Raw genomic sequence first — 23,096 nt, forward strand, 5'->3', positions numbered from 1 at the left:
GGCTCAACTACTGTAATGCTCTCTACATGGGGCTACCCTTGAAAAGTGTTCGGAAACTTCAGATCATGCAGAATGCAGCTGCGAGAGCAATCATGGGCTTCCCTAAATATGCCAATATCACACCAACACTCCGCAGTCTGCATTGGTTGCCGATCAGTTTCTGGACACAATTCAAAGTGTTGGTTATGACCTATAAAGCTCTTCAGATTATCTCAGGGACCGCCTTCTGCCGCACGAATCCCAGCGACCAGTTAGGTCCCACAGAGTGGGCCTTCTCCGGGTCCCATCAACTAAACAATGTCATTTGGCGGGCCCCAGGGGAACAGCCTTCTCTGTGGCGGCCCCGACTCTCTGGAACCAACTCCCCCCAGAGATTAGAACTGCCCCTACCCTCCTTGCCTTTCGTAAACTCCTCAAACCCCACCTTTGTCTTCAGGCATGGGGGAAATGAGATATCTCCCCCGGGCCTATATAATTTATGTATGGTATGTTTGTATGTATGTCTGCTGAATAATGGGGTTTTTAAAAAATATTTAAAATTGTAAATTATTAGATTTGTCATGAACTGTTTTATTGTGTTGTGAGCCGCCCCGAGTCTGCGGAGAGGGGCGGCATACAAATCTAATAAATAAATTAAATAAATAAATTAAATAAATAAATGTGATTCCCCCCACCCCCAATCCCAATGGCCGCAGGGGGCAACAGTTGTTCCCCATGTCGTCTATAGGGATTCTCAATCATCAAGGAGATAGCTACCCCCAAAGGGGCTTTTTCAAAAGGCAACCAAGTTTTCATCACAGAATTTATATCTTATAGCTATATCCTGAGACCAGCTGTGGTTGATATAGAATCATAAGCCCTCTCCCTTCTTTTACACCACGAGTCTGTCTGATTGTTGCATCTGAAATCCTGGGATACGCAGGGTGCAATCGTCAAATGATCCATTTAACCAGGTTTCAGAGAAGCTTAATACTGCTGAGTTGTAAAAATCAGAACAGCATTTGTTTAATAGGCGTATTCCATCCGTTTTATTTGCAAATCAACATAGGTTGGCTAGGAAGACTGATGGCTGCGCCATCTTAGAAACATAAACATAGAAGATTGACGGCAGAAAAAGACCTCATGGTCCATCTAGTCTGCCCTTATACTATTTCCTGTATTTTATCTTACAATGGATATATGTTTATCCCAGGCATGTTTAAATTCAGTTACTGTGCATTTACCAACCACGTCTTCTGGAAGTTTGTTCCAAGGATCTACTACTCTTTCAGTGAAATAATATTTTCTCACGTTGCTTTTGATCTTTCCCCCAACTAACTTCAGATTGTGTCCCCTTGTTCTTGTGTTCACTTTCCTATTAAAAACACTTCCCTCCTGGACCTTATTTAACCCTTTACCATATTTAAATGTTCCGATCATGTCCCCCCCTTTTCCTTCTGTCCTCCAGACTATACAGATTGAGTTCATGAAGTCTTTCCTGATAGGTTTTATGCTTAAGACCTTCCACTATTCTTGTAGCCCATCTTTGGACCCATTCAATTTTGTCAATATCTTTTTGTAGGTGAGGTCTCCAGAACTGAACACAGTATTATTCCAAATGTGGTCTCACCAGCGCTCTATATAAGGGGATCACAATCTCCCTCCTCCTGCTTGTTATCTTGAATTTTAATTGATGGCAGTGTGATTTAAATTGACTTGATTTAAATCAAATCCACGCTGGATGATTTAAACTAGCAAAAGAGCCATTCCTAAGAGACAAAGGAGTCATTTTAGTCAGGATCTAGTTGCTCTCCACAGGCATATGGAAAAATGTACTTCATTCTTTCTTTCTCATTCAGCAAAGGATTTTGCATCACCGCCTAAAGTTTTCTGGCTTCAAGAAATGTCTGAAGCAGAACTGTGCATTAAAAAGGCACCTGGCTGATACTTTACAGCCCTCAGTTTGGAAGAAATAAGTCAAGGTTTTGGGACGGCGATGTTTGACCAGAGTGCTATTTAGTGGCCAAAATCAACCCCGATCTTTTGGCTCCACAGACCACTAGAGTCTCCCCTAAAATGATGAAATGTGGAAACTACATTAGGGTCTTTGTTGGATTATTAGTTAGTCAAAGTATATTCACTGAGGATTTTTTTAAGAGAGGAAACACTGTGATTGAAAGACCATGCTTTTAATTCTCTACTTTTGTCCAAGTAAAATGAAACTCTTGGTTTCTTTTCTGCAAGTACTTGGCCATTTTTAAAATTTTAAAATTAATAATAATAATAATAATAATAATAATAATAATAATAATAATAAATAATAGTTAGTTTACTTTACTGTCAGTGCACCACTTACAAGGAAATTATATGCACATTATACATAAAAGTTAAAACAAAAACACACATCCTATAGGCCGCAGTGTTTCCCAACCTTGGCAACTTGAAGATATCTGGACTTCAACTCCCAGAATTCCCCAGCCAGCATTCTTTTTACCTCCGCCCCTTTTTCTTTGACCTCTATATTGATCAGCTGGATCGAGTGTGTATGACTATGTAGTTATACATAGGGTTTTTTATAAATGTGTTTTAATTTTGTTTAAATTTTAACATTAGATTTGTATTGTATCGTATTACTGTCTTGTTGTGAGCTGCCCTGAGTCTTCGGAGAGGGGTGGCATACAAATCTAATAAATTCAATTCAATTATCTCACTTTAGGCCTCAAAGGAGCAAAACAGCGTATCTGAGTATCAAGTGTTGCTGTTTTCATGCTGCCCGAAATCTGCAGCTTCCCAGCTTCTCTGCCATCCACAAGAACCTTCTGGAAGCAACATAAAAATACCCCCTCCTGTGTTCTGTCTGGGTCCCTCCAGCAAACACCAACCCAAAAAGAGAAGCCAGACACACTGGTAAAAATCAAAGGCAGTTTATAGAATTCAAAGCAAACACAGGTAACAGAAAATGTCCTTACAAACAGGAACACGCTGAAACTTCAAAGATGTTTCACGAAGGCCATGAAGTAAAACAGGATTCTTGCTGTCAAAAACAACGCTGGAGATAACAAACATATGCCTCCCCCAAGTCTTCCAGTCTTCTAGGCCACAAGCCAAGATCAGAAACGCCGAGAAGCAAAGCAGGGTCACAGAACTCCCAGTTGATAACGCTCCACAAGGCTGAAAGGGCTTGCCTGCCTTTTAAACCCTGCTGAGGAGAACCACACCCAAACCCAGCTGTTGCCAATTCAGTGATGCCAATACCTTTCTAATTGGTCCCGTCTCTGAGCTGCATGTCTCTGTCTCATGTCAATTATAGCCTGTGCTTCCTCATTCAATGAGGCCAGGCTACTGGCTGGGGAGAGCCCCCCCCCCTGGGGCTCTCAGGCTGCTCCCCCTCATCCTCTTCCTGACTTTCCTCTCCCCGTCTGCCTGGTCCTCCCCCTCCTGTTCACTGTCCTCCTCCTCCGGGCCTGGATCCAGCAGAGATGCAGCCGGTCCCTGAGGAGCCTCAGGCTGAATCACAACATCCTGTGGCAAAGAGGGGGTGGCACATGCCAACACAAGACTGCAAACACAATAAAAAATGCCAACCATAGATTGAAATTCAAACGAACGAGAAGGAACCAAAACAGATAAGGGTAGAGAAGCCTGAAGGAAAGGGAAGAGAGGCTTAACATGGAGCTAAATATGAGCCATGGTGGCACAGTGGTTAGAGTGCGGTACTGCAGATTACTTCTGCTGACTGCCGGCTACCTGCAATTTGGCATAGCGGTATGTACATAAGTCTAACGCTATTGCTATTTTTAGTAGAAATGGAGAAGGTAATTGGTGAGCCTGTCGAGAGCCTGGAACCTGGCGCTTCAGACTCCCAAGGCGGGCCCCTCAAGGGGTCAACGACATAATGGAAACCCCAAACTGGACAGAAACATAGAAACATAGAAGTCTGATGGCAGAAAAAGACCTCCTGGTCCATCTAGTCTGCCCTTATACTATTTTATGTATTTTATCTTAGGATGGATATATGTTTATCCCAGGCATGTTTAAATTCAGTTACTGTGGATTTATCTACCATGTCTGCTGGAACTTTGTTCCAAGCATCTACTACTCTTTCAGTAAAATAATATTTTCTCATGTTGCTTTTGATCTTTCCCCCAACTAACTTCAGATTGTGTCCCCTTGTTCTTGTGTTCACTTTCCTATTAAAAACACTTCCCTCCTGGACCTTATTTAACCCTTTAATATATTTAAATGTTTCGATCATGTCCCCCCTTTTCCTTCTGTCCTCCAGACTATACCGATTGAGTTCATTGAGTTCAACTGACAGGAGCCAGTTCAATTCTTGGCAGCAGAAATCATAATCGTGGTGCCTTAAAGTTCCCACGAGATGATCAGCAAAGGCCCAGACTTCCCCTCTGGGTCCCAGAGAGCCTTTGACCAGGGCTTCTTAATGTTGTTTCTCTCTTTCCCTCCTGTTAGGGTCCATTATGAACTTTCTGCAATGTTCATTACACAAAAGTTCCACGATGCAAAGTTCTGCAATGGAGACTATTCTATGGTGGTTTATTCCCAAGACTTCCTTTGTGAAATGGGATGTGGCAAACTTCTCCCCTCTGTGTGTTTTTACCCCAAGAAACAAAATTCAGCACTCAAGTTGCCTTCCTGGCATCCTGGCAGTTCCGTCTCTTTCTCTCGCGCCCCCTCTTACCTCGAATACTTCCTCATCCAAGATCCTTGTTCCAAAGACAATGATGCCGTTAATGTCAATAATGGGGTGGTCGCTTCGGTCGAGCAATTTGGTGACCTTTTTTTTGCAGTCCAAAATCAGAGTGACGTTCTTCTTGTAGACACTGAAAGCAACTCGATGCCACCTGGGGAAGGAGAGGCCCAAAAGGAGGTCAAAAGGAGGCTCAAATGATCTGGCTTCCCATGCCCACTTTGGTCCAAAGCGAAGCTTCTAGAACTGCCAAGCATGAAAGCCTCTTCCCTGGACCACGCGATCCATTTACATGGATGCTGCTGCTGCTTCTACCACAGCAGGATGGAGAAACATAGAAACATAGAAACATAGAAACATAGAAACATAGAAACATAGAAACATAGAAACATAGAAACATAGAAACATAGAAACATAGAAACATAGAAACATAGAAACATAGAAACATAGAAACATAGAAACATAGAAACATAGAAACATAGAAACATAGAAACATAGAAACATAGAAACATAGAAACATAGAAACATAGAAACATAGAAACATAGAAACATAGAAACATAGAAACATAGAAACATAGAAACATAGAAACATAGAAACATAGAAACATAGAAACATAGAAACATAGAAACATAGAAACATAGAAACATAGAAACATAGAAACATAGAAGATTGACAGCAGAAAAAGACCTCATGGTCCATCTAGTCTGCCCTTATACTATTTTCTGTATTTTATCTTAGGATGGATATATGTTTATCCCAGGCATGTTTAAATTCAGTTACTGTGGATTTATCAACCACGTCTGCTGGAAGTTTGTTCCAAGGATCTACTACTCTTTCAGTAAAATAATATTTTCTCATGTTGCTTTTGATCTTTCCCCCAACTAACTTCAGATTGTGTCCCCTTGTTCTTGTGTTCACTTTCCTATTAAAAACACTTCCCTCCTCGACCTTATTTAACCCTTTAATATATTTAAATGTTTCGATCATGTCCCCCCTTTTCCTTCTGTCCTCCAGACTATACAGATTGAGTTCATTAAGTCTTTCCTGATACGTTTTATGCTTAAGACCTTCCACCATTCTTGTAGCCCGTCTTTGGACCCGTTCAATTTTGTCAATATCTTTTTGTAGGTGAGGTCTCCAGAACTGAACACAGTATTCCAAATGTGGTCTCACCAGCATTCTATATAGCGGGATCATAATCTCCCTCTTCCTGCTTGTTATACCTCTAGCTATGCAGCCAAGCATCCTACTTGCTTTCCCTACCGCCTGACTGCACTGTTCACCCATTTTGAGACTGTCAGAAATCACTACCCCTAAATCCTTTTCTTCTGAAGTATTTGCTAACACAGAACTGCCAATACAATACTCAGATTGAGGATTCCTTTTCCCCAGGCATTGTCTCAGTCTTCAAGAAGTATTAAGTTTAAGTTTAAATTTTATTAGATTTGTATGCTGCCCCTCTCCGAAGACTCAGGGTGGCTCACAACAACAGCAATATAATATACAAAGTACAAATCCAATATAAGTTAAAACAATTTAAAACCCATAAATATTAAAAAACGATCATTACTACACAATCACACCATTCTCATATATTACAGTCAGAAAAAGGTGGTGCTGGGGGGACAAGATAGTTATTCCCCCCATGCCTGGCGACATAGATAGGTCTTCAACATCTTGTGGAAGGCAGGAAGAGTAGGGGCAATTCGAATCTCTGGGGGGAGTTGATTCCAGAGGGCTGGGGCCGCCACAGAGAAGGCTCTTCCCCTGGGTCCCGCCAAACAGCATTGTTTAGTCGACGGGATCCGGAGAAGGCCAACTCTGTGGGACCTGATTGACCGCTGGGATTCGTGCGGCACAAGGCGCCCCGGAGGTATTCTGGTCCGATGCCATGTAGGGCATTATAGGTCATTCCCAGCACTTTGAATTGTGACCGGAAACTGATCGGCAACCACTGCAGGCCGCGGAGTGTTGGCGATACGTGGTCAGATCTTGGAAGCCCCACAATAGCTCTTGCGGCCGCATTCTGCACAATCTGAAGTTTCCAAACACTTTTCAAAGGAAGTGCAGGAAGCCCCATGTAGAGAATGTTGCAGTAGTCAAACCTCGAAGTGCTAATCGCATTGGCTACGTTCATAGCGTGCCACCCATTTTAGCCTTTGCTTTCACTTTCCTCCTCCCAAACGCACTTTCTCAGGAGGCAACTGGACTTTCTTGGTTTTTTTTTCCTTTTGAAGACATTTCACTTCTTGTCTAAGAAGCTTCTTCGGTTCTGACAGGATAGTGGGGGATGGAAGGATTTATATTCCTTGCAGACAGCTGGTCCTTTGCATCCTTTTAGAGCAGGGGTGGGCAATTAATTTTGCCATGGGGCCGCATGAGAAATTGGGATGGTTTTAGAGGGCCGGATTAATATAATTAACTCAGTTCTACCCAATACTGTAAAGAGCCAGACCCTGGCCTGACCTAAACACCCAAACCCACTCTACAGACCCCTAATTGTTTGTTTTACGGCAACACGGTGCACCGCAGTCACTGCGCTAGAGTGTTCGCGTGGTTTCTGTGCTCGGCTGCTCTCGGTAGGAGGTCGGAGTGCGAGGATGAAAGAGCTCACCACGTCTGCCGGGACTCCTCCGGTTCCTGCTTTCCTCATGATTCATCAGGAAAGCAGGAACCGGAGGAGTCCCAGCAGACGCGGTGAGCTTTTTCATCCTCGCACTGGAGCGGACCCCAACCTCTGCGGACGGGTCACAGATAGCGGGCGGGCCGGTCACAGACAGAGGGCAGGCCAGATGCGACCCGCGGGCTGCTCCTTGCCCAGGTCTGTTTTAAAGGGTCCTTGAGGCCACCTGGGGGTTGATCTGTGTCCTGCAAATGGTTCCTGCAATCTGCAATTTTTTTCCTCTGGAAATCCATTCCTACTCCCACATCATTTTAAAGCCCTTCATGGCGTTGGACCAGAATACCTCCGGAACCACCTTCTACCGCACGAATCCCAGCGGCCGATAAGGTCCCACAGAGTTGGCCTTCTCCGGGTCCCGTCGACCAAACAATGTCGTTTGGTGGGCCCCAGGGGAAGAGCCTTCTCTGTGGCGGCCCCGGCCCTCTGGAATCAACACCCCCCCGGAGATTAGAACAGCCCCCACAACTCCTTGTCTTTCGCAAGTTACTCAAGACCCACCTATATCACCAGGCATGGGGAAATTGAGACATCTCCCCCAAGCTTTCTTATATTTTTTGTTTGGTATGTATGTGCTGTATGGTTTTTAAATTGTTGGGGGGTTTTATATAATTTTATTATTAGATTTGTTCCATTGTTATACTGTTTTTTATTACTGTTGTGAGCCGCCCCGAGTCTTCGGAGAGGGGCGGCATACAAATCTAATAAATTGAATTTAATTGAATTGAATCATTCAAAAGGTCTTCATCCCAAACTGTATAGCTAAAAGTCTGCAGAGATTGTCAGTCCTGCTTGTCCCAAAGTTGCTTTTTCAGGACTCAGCTGGACTTTTATATTTTTTGCAAGGAATATAAATCCTTTCACTCGCCACTAGAAGCTTCTGGGATGAGAAGCGAAACACCTTCAAAGAAAAACCAGAAAGTCCAGTTGCCTCTTGAAAAAAAAAAAAAACCTTTGGGACCACCAGGACCTGGATGACGGACGATCTCTACAGACTTTCCTCCAGGAATTTCTGCAGTGAACCAGCTGCAAAATAAACATGAATTTTCATGTAACGATGTCTCATTTATAACTTACAATGAACAGCCTATCTCACCTCTATGAATTTGTGCCTGTTGTGCGATTGGAGCATTTAAGGGTCAAATATTTTAACACACCATTTAAGCGAAAGCCTATTGGCACATTGCATGCTGCCCATTCTTAATTTATGGCAACTTTCCATGATTATTAGGCAGCTCCAGATGTGCTGGCCAGTCATGGGAATTCTGGATATTGCAGTTCCAAAACTTCTGGATGGCAGATTTGATAAGATTTGGCTTAGGAAATTAAATTCATTTTAAACTCATTGCGGGCTCCTGTCCTGCATTCTCATATTTATCTTGTGCTATTCCAGGGAAAGACAGATTGTTTTGCTTATCTGTAAATATAAGTACAGTGGTACCTCGTGATGCGAACCCCCTGTGATACGAACATTTCGAGATATGAACTGGGGGTTCAGAATTTTTTTGCCTCTTCATATGAACTTTTTTTGACTTACGAACCCACCGCAGATCGCAAAAAGGCGCTCTGCTGGGCACCGCCGCCCAGCTGTCACCTTTTAAAACAGCCGGGGGACTTCTCAGCATTCTCCCGAACCCGAACCCGAATTTTTCGGGTTCGGGAGGCCGCCGAGAAGTGCTGCCGCCCGGCTGTCACTTTCTGAGACAGCCGGGGGGCTTCTCAGCATTCTTCCGAACGTCGAACCTGGAAGTTTGGGTTCCGGAGGTCACCGAGAAGCGCCCGGCTGTTTCAGAAGGTTACAGCCGGGTGGCGCCACCCGGCGGAGCACCGTTTTTGCAATCAGTAGCGGCGTTTTCGGCCGATCTGGAGGCTGAAACGGAGATGGGGAATCCCAATATGGAATTCCATGGGCGGAGCTTTGACGTCACAAAGACGTCCTTCCTGGTCGGCCGAAACGTGGCCGGGTTCGGGTTCGGGAGAACGCCGAGAAGCCCCCCGGCTGTTTTAAAAGGTGACAGCCGGGCGGTGGCGCCCAGTGGAGCGCCATTTTGCAATTTTCCCCCCTTGCACACATTAATCGCTTTTACATTTTTTCCAATGGGAAACATTGTTTCGTGTTACGAACTTTTCGCCTTACGAACCTCCTTCCGGAACCAATTAGGTTCGTAAGATGAGGTATTACTGTATAACTTTATTGAGAATGAAAAGGTTCCATTTAATTAAATCTACTCACAAAAGCAAACTATTGTGCAGTTTTTGGACAGTTGAGTCTCCTCCTTTCCAGGGCCACTGAGACAAGAACGGATGTGGGTGCAGTAGTTGGGTTTTTTTACACTATTCCAGGAAGCAGCACAAGCCTAGCAGAGGAGAACAGTTTCTCAACAAAGGGGGGAAAGAGGGGTTCAGAATTTGTGCCATGTCACGTTTTGGGGATTTCAGGCGGGCCCTCCTGCAGGATGTGGGTGAAGAGAAGTCATTTCTGGAGTCTGCTCTCCATCCTTCGGGATGTCCCTTGATGACCGAAACTTGTTTACATTCCCAGCATTCCTGCTTCTCCCCAAGAGAGAAAGATGGGAGCCTTCAAGCCACCAACTGAGCTCTGACTGTTTCTAGGACAGCCCTGACCGGATCCTTTTTCAAAAGCCAGAAATATCTTAGCCAAAATGATCTCCAGGCATCGGCTGTGGAGCATGAAATGCTCTGGGAATTCAGATATCAGGAGATAGCACAAGACAAATTTCTCTTTTCCCGCTAAGAAAAGACACATTTATCTTTGACATATCTTTAAGTCTAATGAATGTCATTTGATGGATGACTTCTCCTACAATTCCAGGGCGGCTGCTGCTGCTTCCTTATCCCTATAACTGGATTTGTGCCTCATTGTATTATTCTATTCACATCACCTCGAGGCTCGACTACTGTAATGCTCTCTACATGGGGCTACCTTTGAAAAGTGTTCGGAAACTTCAGATCGTGCAGAATGCAGCTGCGAGAGCAATCATGGGCTTCCCTAAATATGCCCATGTCACACCAACACTCCGCAGTCTGCATTGGTTGCTGATCAGTTTCCGGTCACAATTCAAAGTGTTGGTTATGACCTATAAAGCCCTTTATGGCACCGGGCCAGTTTATCTCAGGGACTACCTTCTGCCGTATGAATCCCAGCGACCAGTTAGGTCCCACAGAGTGGGCCTTCTCTGGGTCCCGTCAACTAAACAATGTCGTTTGGCGGGCCCCAGGGGAAGAGCCTTCTCTGTGGTGGCCCCAGCCCTTTGGAACCAACTCCCCCCAGAGATTAGAATAGCCCCCACCCTCCTTGCCTTTCGTAAGCTCCTCAAAGCCCACCTCTGCCGTCAGGCATGGAGGAACTAAGATAATCTTTCCCCCTAGGCTTCTCCAATTTATGCATGGTATGTTTGTATGTATGATTGGTTTTATAACAAGGGTGTTTAGCTGTTTTAGTACTGGATGTTTACATTCTGTTTTTATCACTGTTGTTAGCCGCCCTGAGTCCACGGAGAGGGGCGGCATACAAATCCAATTAATAATAATAATAATAATAATAATAATAATAATAATAATAATAATTTTTACATGTAACCAGTCTTTGCTCTTAGTTTCATGAATTGGAGGCCTTAACTGTTTTGCCAAATCCAGAAGTACTTTCCAGGAAAAAGGCAAAAATGGATAAGCAGCCATGCAGTAATTAGTGAAATGTCTGAAAGGGGGAAAGTCAAAAAAAGATCGAAGAAGGCCAGGAACGAAGGCCCGGGCATCTCTGCTTGGCTTGGCTGGGATTATCTGATCCACTTTCTCAAGTGCAACGAGACTGACGGTCGATGGTTCTGAATGTCTGTGAGCAGCCGAAGAAGGAAGGAGAGCCCCAACGGCACTTCCAGCCACATCTGGCAGAAGCAAAACCTCTGGACTTTAAAGAAATCGTGCCCTGGACAGGCCTGGAGTTCAATTCCCCCTTGGCTCGCCTCTGCCCTGGCTTAGAGAGGAGGAGAGGGAGACACGGCCTCTTCCCACGCAGGTATCCTGAGGGGCAGGTCAGGGGCTTCTAGCACAGGGGGAGGGTCCAACTCAATTTCATGGCAGGCTGCATCAGGGCTCTGGTTGACCTCATGCGGGGGGGGGGGGGGCAGCTGGACGTGTGTGTGGCCAACTGGGTGAGCATAGCCCACTTAGAAACATAGAAGACTGACGGCAGAAAAAGACCTCATGGTCCATCTAGTCTGCCCTTATACTATTTCCTGTATTTTATCTTACAATGGATATATGTTTATCCCAGGCATGTTTAAATTCAGTTACTGTGGATTGACCAACCACGTCTGCTGGAAGTTTGTTCCAAGGATCTACTACTCTTTCAGTAAAATAATATTTTCTCATGTTGCTTTTGATCTTTCCCCCAACTAACTTCAGATTGTGTCCCCTTGTTCTTGTGTTCACTTTCCTATTAAAAACACCCTTCCTGAACCTTATTTAACCCTTTAACATATTTAAATGTTTCGATCATGTCCCCCCTTTTCCTTCTGTCCTCCAGACTATACAGATTGAGTTCATTAAGTCTTTCCTGATACGTTTTATGCTTAAGACCTTCCACCATTCTTGTAGCCCGTCTTTGGACCCGTTCAATTTTGTCAATATCTTTTTGTAGGTGAGGTCTCCAGAACTGAACACAGTATTCCAAATGTGGTCTCACCAGCACTGTATATAAGGGGATCACAATCTCCCTCTTCCTGCTTGTTATACCTCTAGCTATGCAGCCAAGCATCCTACTTGCTTTTCCTACCGCCTGACCACACTGCTCACCCATTTTGAGACTGCCACAAATCACTACCCCTAAATCCTTCTCTTCTGAAGTTTTTGCTAACACAGAACTGCCAATGTAATACTCAGATTGAGGATTCCTTTCCCCCAAATGCATTAATTTACATTTGGAAACATTAAACTGCAGTTTCCATTGCTTGACTGCCGACGTGCCTCCTCCTCGCATTGGGTGGACTGGGCCGAAGTGATGTGGGCCGGTCCCTCCCATTTTCTGCAGGCGGGGTCAAGCCACATATCCTGGGCCAGGTCCGGCCCATAGGCCTTGTGCTTGATACTGTTCTAGAACTGTAAGAGAACCTCGAGGTTCGACTACTGTAACGCTCCCTACATGGGGCTACCTTTGAAGAGTGTTCGGAAACTTCAGATTGTGCAGAATGCAGCTGCGAGAGCAATCATCGGGCCGCTTTTGACTGGGTTGTGGGGCTGACCGGATCATAAACAATGCCGCTTGGCGGGACCCAGGGGAAGAGCCTTCTCTGTGGTGGCCCCGGCCCTCTGGAACCAACTCCCCCCAGAGATTAGAATTGCTCCCACCCCACTTGCCTTTCGTAAGCTGCTTAAAACCCACCTCTGCCGCCAGGCATGGGGTAACTGAGATACTCTTTCCCCCTAGGCCATTACAATTTTATGCATGGTATGTCTTTACGTCTGTTTGGTTTTTATTATAATGGGTTTTAATTGTTTTTAGTATTGGATTATTATTATATGCTGTCTTATTATTGTTGTTAGCCGCCCCGAGTCTTCGTAGAGGGGCAGCATACAAATCCAATAAATAAATAATGAATAAATAAATCTCCCGAAGGAATCCCATTCAACCCAAAGAAAGGAAACCTGGAATTCTGAGCCTCCCCCTCCCCACCTGATCCACGTCACTCACTTGCCATCCGAAAGGTTGATGCCACGGAAGAGAGGGTAGTTCTCGGGGCCTGGCTTCTCCATGTGGTCCTCGTATAGGAAAACCGGGGACCGGCCCAGCTCCACCCCGACCTGCTGGATGCCTTGCTCGTTGTAAATGGAGATCAAGAACGCCTGGCCGCCCTTCTTGGCTTTCACCGTGGTCAGGATGGAGAAATCTTCAGGAAACGGAGATGCTGGAGGAAGAACAGGGAGAAGAGCGTAAAGTGGGATCCACTTATTACTCATTGGATTTGTATGCCGCCCCTCTCTAAGGACTCGGAATCCCAGCGGCCGATAAGGTCCCACAGAATTGGCCTTCTCCGGGTCCCGTCGACTAAACAATGTTGTCTAGCAGGCCCCAGGGAAAGAGCCTTCTCTGTGGTGGCCCCGGCCCTTTGGAATCAACTCCCCCCAGGGATTAGAACTGCCCCCACCCTCCTTGTCTTTCGCAAATTACTCAAGATCCACCTGTATCGCCAGGCACGGGGGAACTGAGACATCTCCCCCAGGCTTTTATATTTTATGTTTGGTGTGTGTGTGCTGCATGGTTTTAAATGATGGGGTTTTAGATGTTTTTAATATTAGATTTGTTTCATTGTAATATTGTTTCTATTATTGTTGTGAGCGGCCCCGAGTCTTCGGAGAGGGGCGGCATACAAATCTAAATTATTATTATTATTATTATTATTATTATTAAGTGCCATTGCTAGCACTGGTGTGACTGACAGGACACACAACACCACTCCGTGTGGACTTGGGATCCTTTGGGCTCTCTGTCCCCCCCGCTCCCCCCCCCCTGCACGAAGTGTGTGGGTCACAGCATTCCAGGTCAAACAACTGGGTGCTCTGCACAGCTGGCAGCAGCTGTAGCAGCAACACACCAAGACCCTCCAACTACCAGCTGAGGGAAGCAAACCTTCTAATTAGCCCCAACTACAGGCAGCCTGCCTTGGCTTGGCCCCGAGTGTCTTTTGTGCAGCTACGTGTCCCTGCCGCTTCCCCTTTTGATTGTCCCCAGTCTGGCTTTCCTTTTGGAAATGCTCTGCAATTACCTCCTTGTCTTTATCTCCATCCACTCATTCGCTTGTTTGGAGCTGAACTAACATCTACTTACTTGCAGGAGGGGTGTTATTAAGTGAAAGGAGTGGGTAGCCCAGCAAAGCCCAGGCTGCTTTTTCCCGGCAATCGGACAGGGTGAGGGGCGGGGGGCAGTTTTGCACACAAAATCTCTCCTGCTCCTCTCCACAAATTCCAGCCCCCTTTTCTTGGCTGGGGCCAAGCCTCGGATCATGTCGAGAAAATGCCTGGCATCTTGGCTGTCGGATCAAAGCAACCCGCTCCTCCTTCCCTCCACATTCCTCAGGCTTCTGCCAAAGACGACTTCAGTGTCTACCCCCAGCAAGACCCTGCCCCGGCTGAACAGAAGCATTGCAGTGCCCCAGCCTTGCTCAGAAAGCCAGCATCCCACCATAAACCCAGCTTTGGGGGGGGGGTGCTCTGCATCTCAGCCAAGCAGGACCCGAGTCCACCTGGGCAAAGCAGGAGAGGGAAGAATGGAAGCCGAGTTTACGGAGAGGGGTGGCATACAAATCTAATAAATGATGATGATGATGATGATGATGATGATGATGATGATAATGATAATGATAATGATAATGATAATCCCCAGGCTCTGTCAAGGGGCCCAGGTTTGCTGTCAGCCCAGCCAGAGCACCTTTATTTACAGTGTTATTTGCTTACTCAATGTAATGATAATGATGATGATGATGATGATGATGATAATAATAATAATAATAACCTGCAAGCCAACAACTCAGCTTAGAGAGCACCAAGGACCCCCCCACCCCAGTTGCACCTTGAGCCACAAAATCCTCTCTTACCAGGGAAAAGCTGCTTGGTTGGTGCACTCAGTTGGGCATCCTTGGTTACACGATAGGCCACGTCTGCTCCCTTGGAAGACCGCCTGCTGGTGCAGAAGCCCGTCGTTTTTGAGATGCCATCGGGTAAATTATGGAAATCTAATACCTTCAATAGATCTGCAGGATCAGCTGAAAGAGAGAGAAACCAAACATCAGAACTATGGACTTTAGGTCATTTAGAAACAAAGAAACATAGAAGACTGACGGCAGAAAAAGACCTCATGGTCCATCTAGTCTGCCCTTGGCTGTTGGATCAAAGCAACCCGCTCCTCCTTCCCTCCACATTCCTCAGGCTTCTGCCAATAGTAATTTCCTGTATTTTATCTTACAATGGATATATGTTTATCCCAGGCATGTTTAAATTCAGTTACTGTGGATTTACCAACCACGTCTGCTGGAAGTTTGTTCCAAGCATCTACTACTCTTTCAGTAAAATAATATTTTCTCCTGTTGCTTTTGATCTTCCCCCAACTAACTTCAGATTGTGTCCCCTTGTTATTGTGTTCACTTTCCTATTAAAAACACTTCCCTCCTGGACCTTATTTAACCCTTTAACATATTTAAATGTTTTGATCATGTCCCCCCTTTTCCTTCTGTCCTCCAGACTATACAGATGGAGTTCATGAAGTCTTTCCTGATACGTTTTATGCTTAAGACCTTCCACCATTCTTGTAGCCCGTCTTTGGACCCGTTCAATTTTGTCAATATCTTTTTGTAGGTGAGGTCTCCAGAACTGAACACAGTTCTGTTTAGTCCAATCCCCCACCACCACTGCTTGGCACCTCCAACAGACGACCATTCATCCTCTCCCTGAGAGAGAGAATACACCACTTCATGTGGCAGCCTGTTCCCCTGGCTGTACCTCTTGGGCAACAGCCTGAAGGTCCTTCCTTTAGGTTTGATCCACCACATAGCCCAACATTAACCAGAAACATCAATGCAGCTTTATTTTGAAGAGAGGAAAGAAGAGTAGAATTTAATTCTTTGTTTTATTGGCCAAGTGTGATTGGACAAACAAGGAATTTGTCTTTGGTGCAGAGGCTCTCAGTGTACATAAAAGAAAAAAGAGACATTTGTCAAGAATCATGAGGTTCAACACTTAATGATTGTCATAGGGATCGTAGGGATATAATTTTCTGTATGTTGGTCTTGCACATATGTATATTTCAAAAAGAGCACAGGGAGAAGAGAGACGCTCTCTACATGGGGCTACCTTTGAAAAGTGTTCGGAAACTTCAGATCGTGCAGAATGCGGCCGCCAGAGCTATCGTGGGGCTTCTTAGATTCGCCCACGTTTCTACAATGCTCCGTGGCCTGCAATGGCTGCCGATCAGTTTCCGGTCACAATTCAAAGTGTTGGTAATGACCTTTAAAGCCCTACATGGCACTGGACCAGAATACCTCCGGAACCGCCTTCTACCTCATGAATCCCAGCAGCCGATAAGGTCCCACAGAATTGGCCTTCTCCGGGTCCCGTCGACCAAACAATGTCGTTTGGCGGGCCCCAGGGGAAGAGCCTTCTCTGTGGCGGCCCGGCCCCCTAGAATCAACTCCCCCCGGAGATTAGAACGGCCCCCACCCTCCTTGTCTTTCGCAAGTTACTCAGGACCCACCTATATCACCAGGCATGGGGGAACTAAGACATCTCCCCCAGGTTTTCTTATATTTTATGTTTGGTATGTATGTGTTGTATGGTTTTTAAATTGTTGGGGTTTTTAATGTAATTTTATTATAAGATTTGTTCCATTGTTATAATGTTTTTATTATTGTTGTGAGGCGCCCCAAGTCTTCGGAGAGGGGCGGCATACAAATCTAATAAATTGAATTGAATTGAATTTTGAAGGGAGGAAGGAAGAGTAGAATTGAGTTCTTTATTTTATTGGCCAAGTGTGATTGGACAAACAAGGAATTTGTCTTTGGTGCAGTGTACATAAAAGAAAAAGAGACATTTGTCAAGAATCATGAGGTTCAACACTTAATGATTGTCATAGGGATCATAAGGATATAATTTTCTGTATGCTGGTCTTGCACATATGCATATTTCAGCACAGGGAGAAGAGAGACTCAGCCAGCCTGGCAAGAGACTCAACCAGGAGGCTTCGGAGACCTGGACCAACCACAGCAAATGCAGGACGTGGAGAAACCCCAGCGTCCTCTCCTGCAGCTCTTTCTCCTCCCATAAAACACCTGGACGCGGGAGTGATGTGGGCAGCCAGGAATGTCTGCACGAAGTGAGGAGGTTTAGATTTAGATTTATTATTGGAGTTGGGAGGGACCTTGTAGGTCATCTAGTCCAACGCCCCGCTATAGCAGGAGTCCCTACAGCATTTTGGACATGGCAGTCCAGTCTCCCTTTGAAAGTCTCAAGTGTTGGAGCTCCCACGACCTCCGCAGGGAAGCTCTTCCAGATCGCTCTCATCGTCAGAAAGTTCCTCCTTAGTTTATTTATTTTATTTATTTAGTCCAATACACAATGAGGGTTTTAGTGGGTATATATCTATATACGCATAGTAAAATACATGATGAAGGTTATAGAGGAGATACTCATAGTAAAATATATCTAAGAAATAATAGAAAAGAAGATATAGTAATAGAACATATCAATGAAAGAATAGAAGAAGACATATAGGAATAGAACATAGAACATTTCCAGGTTGAATCTCTCCTTGGTCAGCTTCCATCCATAGAAACATAGAAGACTGACGGCAGAAAAAGACCTCATGGTCCATCTAGTCTGCCCTTATACTATTTCCTGTATTTTATCTTAGGATGAATATATGTTTATCCCAGGCATGTTTAAATTCAGTTACTGTGGATTTACCAGCCATGTCTGCTGGAAGTTTGTTCCAAGCATCTACTACTCTTTCAGTAAAATAATATTTTCTCATGTTGCTTTTGATCTTTCCCCCAACTAACTTCAGATTTGTGTCCCCTTGTTCTTGTGTTCACTTTCCTATTAAAAACACTTCCCTCCTGAACCTTATTTAACCCTTTCACATATTTAAATGTTTCGATCATGCCCCCCCTTTTCCTTCTGTCCTCCAGATTATACAGATTGAGTTCATTAGGTCTTTCCTGATACGTTTTATGCTTAAGACCTTCCACCATTCTTGTAGCCCGTCTTTGGACCCATTCAATTTTGTCAATATCTTTTTGTAGGTGAGGTCTCCAGAACTGAACACAGTATTCCAAATGTGGTCTCACCAGCGCTCTATATAGCGGGATCACAATCTGCCTCTTCCTGCTTGTTATACCTCTAGCTATGCAGCCAAGCATCCTACTTGCTTTCCCTACCGCCTGACCACACCGCTCACCCATTCTGAGACTGTCAGAAATCACGACCCCTAAATCCTTCTCTTCTGAAATTTTTGCTAACACAGAACTGCCAATACTCAATCCACTGTTCCCGGGGAAGAAAAAGGCAGCTTGGACAGAAAGATATGGAGGAAATCTTTGAATTGGGAGCCCGTTGAGTTTGCCTCCTTCGGCTCTTTTGTTTACAAAGCATCCAACATTTATTTGGAGTCTCCTCGGCGGAATCGTTAACAGTTAATCAGAAAATAAATGTGCTGCACTAGTGGGGCCACACTTGGAATAGTCCTCCATCTACAGTTCTGGCCCCCAAGATACCAAAAAGGGTGCAGAGAAGAGCAACGAAGATGATTAGGAGACCGGAGGCTAAAACATATCAAGAATATTCATTCATTCATTCATTCATTCATTCATTCATTCATTCATTCATTCATTCATTCATCACATTTATAAGCCGCCCAACTCCTTACGGACTCAGGGTGGTGTACAACAATTTACAAACAATATAAAAACAGTTTTAAAAACCCTTAGAAAATAAAATCATTCATATCTTCATGGCCGGAACTGGAATTTTTTGGGGTGGGTGGGAGAGTTATGGGGTTTTTTTAATTTTTCTCCACCATACAGTAAAATATACATAAGATATTAAGAAACACAGCATCATTGTCTAAGAATAAAAATATATAACACTTCCTTCTCAGTTTTAAGGAGCATCATATGTTACATTTTCCATTTATACGGTCCTATATTCCTTTCTCAGACCTTTAAGACGGACTCAATATAAAAACATTAGTCTGCAACATTCATGAGTTAATATTTCAATATCTATCCATCCATACATTTAAAATTCCCTTATCTGCTGAGATCTACTAAAATTCCCTTGCTCCGGCATTTTAAATATATAGAAAAACACCTTAACCTTTATCTAATTAAACCCTTTTTTAAAAGTCTGAGTTGTATTATTCTCTAGTGCTGCCACCATTTCGTTTTCGTCATCTGGGGCTTTTTAACCCCTTGATCTCTAATTCTCATAAATCATTTGAAGAGTAATTTTTACATTTGAACTATTTTTAGTTTCCATCCATTCATAAAACTTTCCCCAAATTTCATAGTAGTCACAATCATGGCCGGAACTGGATGGTACTGTACTGCCTGCAGGCAAAGCCCAGTTTTCACCGCCTTCTGAAAGGCCAACAGGGTGGAGGCGGTGTGGACCTCTAGCGGTAGCTGGTTCCAGATATGTCTAGTCTATCCATAAGTGATAGACAGGAGAGTGGTCTTCCAATATTTGAAAGGCTATCACAGAGAAGAGGAGAGTCAACTATTTCCCCAAAACACCGGAGGGCAAGACAAGAAGTAACAGAAGGACCATCATTAAAGAGAGACCTAACCTAGAATTAAGGAGAAATTTCCTGATACTGAGAACAATCAACCATTGGGAGGGCTTGCCTCAGAAGCTGTGGGGGCTCCATCACTGAGAAGAAGAGACTGGACAATGATTTCCCTGGAACAGTACAGGGTCTCTTGCCCAGAGGGTTAGACTAGAAGATCTCCAATGTCCCTCCCAACCTTGTTATCTCATGTTATTCTGAATTGTGTACTACTTCACCAGAAGAGCCCTTCACTCCTCCACTCGAAATAGAATACCCTACGAGACTAGACTTTCAATCCTGGGCCTAGAACGTTTAGAACTATGACGCCTTAAACAAGATCTAAGTATTGCCCACAAGATCATATGCTGCAACGTCCTGCCTGTCGGCGACTACTTCAGCTTCAACCACAACAACACAAGAGCACACAACAGATTTAAACTTAATATTAACCGCTCCAAAGTTGACTGTAAAATATATGACTTCAGTAACCGAGTTGTCGAAGCGTGGAACTCATTACCGGACTCCATAGTGTCATCCCCAAACCCCCAACACTTTACCCTTAGATTATGTATGGTTGACCTATCCAGATTCCTAAGAGGTCAGTAAGGGGCGAGTACAAGTGCACTAGAGTGCCTTCCGTCCCCTGTCCTATTGCTCTCCTATATCTCCTATACCTTTCTTCTATTCCTATATCTCTTCTTCTATTCTTTCATTGATATGTTCTATTACTATACCTTCTTTTCTATTATTTCTTAGATATATTTTACTATGAGTATCTCCTCTATAACCTTCATCATGCGTGAGATCATCCAAGGGCATGGGGTGAGGTATCATCAATATGCGGATGATACCCAGTTGTACATCTCCACCCCATGTCCAGTGAACGAAGCAGTGGAAGTGATGTGCCAGTGCCTGGAGGCTGTTAGGGACTGGATGGGTGTCAACAAACTCAAACTCAATCCAGACAAGACGGAGTGGCTGTGAGTATTGCCTCCCAAGGACAATTCCATCTGTCCGTCCATTACCCTGGGGGGGGGGAATTATTGACCCCCTCAGAGAGGGTGCGCAACCTGGGCGTCCTCCTCGATCCACAGCTGACATTGGAACATCATCTTTCGGCTGTGGCAAGGAGGGCGTTTGCCCAGGTTCGCCTGGTGCATCAGTTGCGGCCCTATTTGGACAGGGAGTCATTGCTCACAGTCACTCATGCCCTTATCACCTCGAGGTTCGATTACTGCAACGCTCTCTACATGGGGCTACCTTTGAAAAGTGTTCGGAAACTCCAGATCGTGCAGAACGCGGCCGCGAGAGCTATCATGGGGCTTCCTAGATTCGCCCACGTTTCTGCAACATTCCGCAGCCTGCACTGGCTGCCGATTGGTTTCCGGTCACAATTCAGAGTGTTGGTAATGACCTTTAAAGCCCTACATGGCATTGGGCCAGAATACATCCGGAACCGCCTTCTACCGCATGAATCCCAGCGGCCGATAAGGTCCCACAGAGTTGGCCTTCTCTGGGTCCCGTCGACCAAACAATGTCATTAGGGGGGCCCCAGGGGAAGAGCCTTCTCTGTGGCGGCCCCGACTCTCTGGAATCAACTCCCCCCAGAGATTAGAACGGCCCCCACCCTCCTTGTCTTTCGCAAATTACTCAAGACCCACCTTTGTCGCCAGGCATGGGGGAGTTAGGATATTCCTTCCCCTAGGCCATTACAAGTTATGTATTGTATGTTTGTGTGTATTTTTGGTTTTTATAATAAGGGTTTTTAGTTGTTTTATTAAATTGGATTGTTACATGTTGTTTTTTTATCATTGTTGTTATCCGCCCCGAGTCTGCGGAGAGGGGTGGCATACAAATCCAATAAATAATAAATAATAAATAATAATACTCTTTCTTAGATATATTTTACTATGAGTATCTCCTCTATAACCTTCATCATGTATTTTACTATGTGTATATATATACATATACCCACTGAAACCCTCATTTTGTATTGGACAAAATAAATAAATAAGTAAGTAAGTAAGTAAGTAAGTAAGTAAGTAAGTAAGTAAGTAAGTAAATAAATAAATAAATAAAAATCATGATAACATCCAACTTCTAACAGAGCAGAAACTGAGATGTCCTGGAGGGATGCAGCAATTTTTTTTTTTTAAGCAACTGGCAAAGAGGAATAGGAACCTATTCCCCATTCCATTTGGCCTCCCATAACATTTGGAAGGCACTCAAGACAGAGATTTCAGAAAGGATAATTCAGAACAAAGTACAATGGATAAATTATAGCGCCTCCCCTCGACTCGAAGGGACACACGTGGAGCTGTTTCAAAAAATATGCAAGATAACATCAGGCAAGTTCTTGGCAGGGAAAAGGTCCGAATTCAGTGCCTTCCATGCCCTGGCTTGATGTTCCCTCCCGCAGGAGGCCCTTAGCAGCAACAGTCGGCGGAGAAAGGCATCTGGGTTGTGGCTAAGACGGCGCTGAAGTCTTGTGAGCAAGCAGTGCAGAGAAGACCCTCAAAAGATTGTCCCCCTGCCCTGCCCTGCCCTGCCCTGCCCCAAAGGCCAAAAAACCCTCTGGCCATGCAGGACTTTCCAGAATGCAGGGCGGAGAGGTCCCACAGAGTTGGCCTTCTCCGGGTCCCGTCGACTAAACAGTGTCTGCTGGCGGGACCCAGGGGAAGAGCCTTCTCTGTGGCGGCCCCGACCCTCTGGAACCAGCTCCCCCCAGAGATTAGGACTGCCCCCACCTTCCTTGCCTTTCGTAAACTTCTTAAAACCCACCTCTGCCATCAGGCATGGGGGAACTGAGACATCTCCCCCTTGCCTATGTAGTTTTATGTATGATATGTTTGTGTGTATGTTTTTTATATACTGGGGTTTTTAGGCTTTTTTAATGTAAAATTGTTATTTTAGATTTTAATATTAGATTTGTTACTATATATTGTTCTTATGATTGCTGTGAGCCGCCCCGAGTCTGCGGAGAGGGGCGGAATACAAATCTAATAAATAATAATAATAATAATAATAATGTTGTTGTTGTTGTTGTTATTATTATTATTATTATTATTATTATTATTATTATTATTAATTAGATTTGTATGCCGCCCCTCTCCGAAGACTTGGGGTGGCTCACAACAATAATAAACAATATACAGTAAACAAATCTAATATTTAAAAAAGAGATATCTAAAAACCCATTATATAAAACCATACAACACAAGCATACCATACATAAAACTATATAAGCCTGGGGGAAATGTTTCAATTCCCCCATTCCTGGTGGTATAGGTGGGTCTTAAGCAATTTACGAAAGACAAGGAGGGTGGGGGCAGTTCTAATCTCTGGGGGGAGTTGATTCCAGAGGGCCGGGGCCACCACAGAGAAGGCTCTTCCC

At 44.6% G+C, this 23,096-nt stretch overlaps 1 protein-coding gene across 1 annotated transcript in view; it reads right to left on the reverse strand.

Moving 5' to 3' along the window:
• Nucleotides 1-23,096, reverse strand: part of COL5A1 (collagen type V alpha 1 chain) — a 243,625-nt gene that overhangs the window by 173,680 nt on the left and 46,849 nt on the right. The window contains 3 exon segments of the mRNA XM_070758910.1: nt 4,679-4,841; nt 13,079-13,292; nt 14,979-15,146. Coding sequence (XP_070615011.1) covers nt 4,679-4,841; nt 13,079-13,292; nt 14,979-15,146 — 545 coding nt within the window.

Source organism: Erythrolamprus reginae, chromosome 8 (assembly GCF_031021105.1).
Source record: "Erythrolamprus reginae isolate rEryReg1 chromosome 8, rEryReg1.hap1, whole genome shotgun sequence".
Classification (NCBI taxonomy): Eukaryota; Metazoa; Chordata; class Lepidosauria; order Squamata; family Dipsadidae; genus Erythrolamprus; species Erythrolamprus reginae.